This window comes from Lytechinus variegatus, chromosome 1, assembly GCF_018143015.1.
Source record: "Lytechinus variegatus isolate NC3 chromosome 1, Lvar_3.0, whole genome shotgun sequence".
Classification (NCBI taxonomy): Eukaryota; Metazoa; Echinodermata; class Echinoidea; order Temnopleuroida; family Toxopneustidae; genus Lytechinus; species Lytechinus variegatus.
In genome coordinates, this window is record NC_054740.1 from 49805693 (window position 1) to 49811692 (window position 6000).

Sequence of the window (6000 nt, forward strand, 5' to 3'; positions counted from 1 at the left end):
GAGGAGCCTACTTGTAGAGCTTTCATACGAATATGAGTTTCCTTCATCAGTTCGGTGTGTTGCTCCTCAATCTCTTCGATTTTGTCAATACTGTCGTCATCCAGATTTAATGCCTCTTTAGTCTGGCTAAGAGACTCTTGCAGTGTCGATGCCCTATCTATAGATGCCTGTACTTCATCTCTCTCTTGTTTGATTACTAACATAAGTTCTTCATCAATGAGGGCAGCTCTCAGTTTGTTTGCCGCCTGTCGCCAAGTCCTTATCAGTGAGCGAAAGTGTCGTTCCTGCTGCTGATACTGCAGGCCCCTCTTGGAGTCATCGTCCGACATCTTGTCCTTGTTGAAGAATAACCTCTCAGCCTGAAGTTTTCACTGTAGTTGCAGCCAATCAATAAAACATAGCAGACATGCTTTTACAGGAGTAGTTTCGTTTATTGTCCTTTCCTTGACTCCGTGAAAACTGTAATGAACAAAATACACAGATGGAAGCCAATTAGTACCATGAAACTTGGCTAAGCTCTTTAAATTAGATGATATATCATTAATAAAGCTTCCTCAGGTCCATGCTATTATATATCTCTTATAACATCTCCATAAATAAAAAATGGGCATGACCCATGGGCATTTCAACACAATTGCCCTATCTGACTATAACCTTAAATTGCCCCTTCTTTGTATTTCATTAATTATCCTAAACACTTCTATTATAGCTAAATGTTCACAAATTGACTAACTTCAATACTTGATTTATACAGGTCGATACTATATTCAACAATAAATCCATCCTTTTATCAAAGAAACTGTTTCATTAAGACTTTCGACCTTCGTAAACTATATAAACCAACATGAATTCTTATATGTGGGGCATGTAACACTACTCACATGTATGAGTGTAATCAACTAATGTTTGAACACATAAATGTCATAAAGGTACACATTATTTCTAATAAATTATTCAATACGAGTGTAAACACTGACCTTCTTGCCACTATTTTGTCGTTTAGGATGACTGCAACTAAGGGATTACTTAGATTTTCTTCAATTCCATGTAAATATCAGGCATTTTATGCCTATCATCAAAACTCAAGATGTGGTGCCGCAGATGGCGTCCTAACTTTTTCGTTATCTCGAAGTCACGCAGTTACACGGAGTATTTTCACCTAACCGTTGACCCCTGGTCCAAAATTTTCCCTATATTATAACCATGCAGCTATGTATGAATAAATTTGATATATCAAATTGTATTAGGCAGTACGTAAAAACATGGTATTTAGTAAATGTGGAAAAAATAGAGTAATTTCAGTATAAAATCATGCAAAACAAGCATTTCAAGGTGACCTTTGACCCTAACCTTTGACCTCATGTCCCAAAACATCCAAAGAGAATCTTATCAGGAAATACATAGGACCTACAATGTACATAACTTTCATGAAGATACAATTGTGTACTTTCAGTTCTTTGAAAGAAATGGATTAAAAAGTGAAATTTTAGCATTTTCACCTGTCATTTGACCTCTGACCCCATGGCACAAAAACCTTCCCTACAGATTATTTATTTGGTAATACATATGTACACTAAATTTCTTTAAAAATACATTCAGGCATTACAGAGATACATACGTACACATGTAAGGGCATGAAATACCAAAATGTGAGCATTATGATCTTGAGGGATTCTGGCAGAGGCATAAAACTGTCAAGGGGTAGATGAGGATGTGCTCCTTCCCCCCCCCCCCACCCCGTACTTTTAGGGTTGACCAAAATAATACATTTGTATGTAGTACATATGTGTACATACCTACAGGCCACTTCCACGATGCAATCAAAGTGACGTAGGAAATCTTTCTCTGGGTATTACTTCCAGTACCAGGTACCAGTTCTACAGAATTCTGTAGCGCAGACTGATGAGGTGTCCAAAGCCATTGTATGGTTGTACAGCATGAAGGGGATGAAAGTCAATCAAATTTCCAACTGCACAAAGTCCAAAGGAACGTGGCTGGTGAGGTGCTATCTCATACGCATGATAATGCCTTTTGTAGCCATTTGTGTCCCATTGCTCATACACGAGAACAACCACATTCTCAGTTACAACGACATGGCAGACTTTGCCAAACACAGGATCCCCAACTGGTGTCTTGGCTACAACAACCATGACATTTGGCCTATATTCTGTCCCGAATGCCTTGCACCACTTGGCTACATACACATCATCATGCATTGCAATGTGAAGTTCATCTGAAAGAAGATCAGAAGCTTCAAGAGACATCACAAGCACTGATGAGCCTGGGCCTACTTCAGTATCTGTTTTCTTTTCACATTCATTGGCAAGTAGTTTGTAGCACAGCGCAAGCTGATGGCGAAATGCCAGAGTCTTCCCCATGTTCTGAAAGTTGCACGTTATATGAGACAGGCGTTTGGAGAAGTTATGATTTCCTTCAAAACGCATGGTCCAGAAGTTTTTGAGTGGCCCCACAGCTTTCATGGCATTGGGGTAGTGGGTCATAAAATGGTGTTTTGGCTTCAAGTGTCGTTCAGGGAATAGTTGTAGAAAGAGGTTATGATTGTCACTGATTAAATGCTTCAGATAGATGCAATCTTGCAGACTACAAAGAGGTGAAAATATGATGTCCATGCAGTCCAGAAGAACAAGGATGAGGTCCCAGTACCGGTTTTCTTCTGGTATGAGGTCTCCCAAAATCACAGAAATGTGTCTCATGAGACACCACATCTGGGCTGCACTTTGCCCAGTACAACCATCCGGATGTATAAGTGCATGTTCTGTAAGGACAGTTGGCTTGTTCTTGCTGTCAGGGGCTCCATAGTTAAAACTGGTGATTCGGCTATTCACTGTTGTTAAGCTGAAATGTCCATCACTGATCAGCTTCTTGAGCACTAGCTTCAGTTCCAGAGGGCAAATCCCCTCAAGTAGGTCATGCATAATGTCTGGTACTGCATTTGAAGTTACATGAAAATTGCTGATTGAATTCAGTGGGCTGTCAAGCTTTATTCCGGTTTCTTGGGGGTTATTGAGCGCTAGGTCTTCTACGAACTGTTCTCTATTTCTCATCATTAGTCTATTCTCGGATAAGCAGGTCTTCGCTTCGTTACGGTGAATAGTGCATCTTCTGCAGAAGTGATTAGCTGTGAATCCCTCTGTGAATCCCAGTACTCCATTTAGCCCAAGGTTATCCCCAACTACTTGCCCAAGGGCTACTTTGATATTTCCATGGTACCTCGTGGTTCTGATGTCAATTCCAACGTCTGCAAGCATATTGAGGTCATTGACTAGTGGCTCAAGTATGGTCCGATAACCATACAATTTGGCGTCACTGGCATTGTAGAACATGACTAGGTATATCCTATCAAGTGAAGATCTCAGTTGGGGGTGGAGGTTTGCAAACGTGAAGTATACACCTCCTAGCTTGTGTGTCCCTGCCTTTGCTCCAAGGGGGTTGCATACCTCAAAGTCATCCAAATATAGAATCAATTTCAGAGTATATTGAGATGACAGAATGGGATCCTATTTGACATACGAACCATCATGAAAATCCTCCATTAGACCATCATGTCGAGGTGTGTGTGCCATAATGCGATCAAATGTATCACCATGTTCCAGAATAAACTTCAGAAGGGGTTTCAGATGTACATAAGGAGGAGACACAGTATGCATAGACTGCATCACATTACCTGTAGACCTATTAAGTTTTTGATAATATGCAACTGCTAGAGGAATTTCACATGGCTACACAAACGAATCAAGATGCTGAAAATATTCAATCCGCTTGATTCTTGAATGGATGACTGCAGATATCAAATCTGTCCATGAGGGCCATATAATCTGCGTCATCAACTGGAATATCCTTTGCTTCAGCAAATTGTTTGGTTTTTTCCTGCAAGAATGAAACGATATCTTCCACCAAATCTGCTGTCTCAGTAACCATTGTATCGACAGATGAGTGGGCAATACTGCTAGATGTCAGCAGCTTTGACACTAACATAGCACACCTCCTTTCAATTTCCTCATGATCAAAGTCATCCCACATTTCCTGAAATTGCTCGTTTTCAATACGTTCATTGACATCCTGATGATCATGTATGTCTTCAGCATCCTCAATGTCATCCTCGATGTCTTCATGTTCAGGTATTACGTAGTTTTCTTCCGCTAATAAACCTCCAAGGGAATGGCTAGTCTGCAAATGTCTTTGAAACCTCCGAACATGTGTTTGAAATGTTCTTAAGCAGCCGTCTTGCCCACACCTTACAGTACTTGTAAACTGACGTCTAGTTTTGAATCCATGAACATTTTTCAGGTGCCAAATAAGATTAACAGAGTTTCCAGTTATAAGCTGGCCACACTTAAAGCACACATATCCCATTTTGTACAATACAGTCCTTCCGGCCCTGCTGAGTGGCTACACCTTTAATAATGGACACAGAAAAAGAACACACTAGGAAAGATGTGCTCTTAAAGGGACTGTACAGTACTTGATGAGGTGGGGATTCATGTTTGAACATTCCTAAGTGAGATAATCCTCTTATGAAATATGAGAGAGCATGTAGTTTTAAGAAGGATTCAACATTTATTTGATGAATATTGGTTTCCAAATGGCCGAGATATCCCCAAAAAAGTGATAATAATTAAAGGCCACAGGTCACGCCTTTTATTAGGATCTCTCTGTTTCACCTTGTTTTTGGATCGGCTATTTAAAAACCGATTTCATCAAATAAACTTTTGATACCCCATAGAATTGCATGCTCTTTGACATCTTGATAATAGTGTGGTTTCTGAATATCTCACTAAAAGTTATAAGCTAAATCCTCACCTCGACGAGAACTGTACACACTCTTTAACTTTAATAATTTCCAATGTAACATAACTAAAGACCGGAAACATTTCCATATAATAAATTTAGTACCGGTATCAGGGTAAGTCCAAGATAAGGTTCCCTCAGAAGGCTACATTTCGTCTTTGCTCAATATTGACATGTTTGACCAGTATCATTTTGAAGCTTATGAGGTTAAAGGGGATGTCTAGTAACTGATCAGTGGGAATCAGTTGGAATGCTTGGGGATGATTGTTCCAATTCTTGGATTCATTTTAGAGTACTTACCATATATTTGTGTGTAAATTATTTGCTTTAGAATGGTTTGAGTCTCATATTCAAGTAATGTGCAGTTTGATGCCCCGTCACTGTACAGGCATGCTAACCTGGAAACATGAAACTGTACATTACATGAATATGAGACCATTCTGAAGCGAACAATTTTCACACAATACATTACATAATGTACTCTTTAATGAATCCTGCAATGATTGGAACAATCATCCCCAGCATTCCCACTGATTCTCACTGATCAGTTACTAGCCATTTCCTTTAAGTTTCGATTTCTATGGAAGAAAAGAAAAACTTATGTTATCAAAAATGTAGCATTTTGTAGCCAATGTACAATATAGGTCAAAAATCGAGGTCAAAGAAGTCAAAGGTCAAAATTCTGTGTACGAGTTTTGAAGCCCTCACCTACACTGAAAAGATAACTTTGTCAATTGAAAAATATAAATTTGTCATTAATGTGGTTTAATTTAACAAATTAATAAATTTGTCATGCCAAAGATTTGTCATTATAGATTTGTCATGCACCATAACATGACGAATTTTGATTTGTCATGAAAAGTGGTCTAATTTGACAAACCTTTTTCAAAGTTTGTCATTACAACATTTTAATTCCTCATTCTCATTTTTCAATTTGTTTTTTTCATTCAACAATTTGTAATGCATTTTGACGTTAATTTGTCATGTAATAGTCAGAAAGCACACCTGTCATAAACAAACAAATACAGATAGTTAATATTTTTGTAAGTTTTAATAGAACCTCGAAATTTCTGAGGAAACAAATTCAAAATACATCAACTCCAGTCAACACTTGCCAGCAAGTAACATTTTATGAAATATTTACTAAAATTCACTGCAAAGTCAAAATACTCTGCATTAAGGATGTTAATC

The 6000-nt window shown here is 38.5% G+C and overlaps 1 protein-coding gene across 1 annotated transcript; it reads right to left on the reverse strand.

Annotated features, from left to right (window-relative positions):
• Positions 1 to 1877: 1877 nt before the first annotated feature.
• On the reverse strand, positions 1878 to 3344 carry LOC121430905. Its single transcript, XM_041628339.1, has one exon. The coding sequence runs from the start codon at positions 3342 to 3344 to the stop codon at positions 1878 to 1880; it is 1467 nt and encodes a 488-aa protein (XP_041484273.1).
• Positions 3345 to 6000: the final 2656 nt, after the last annotated feature.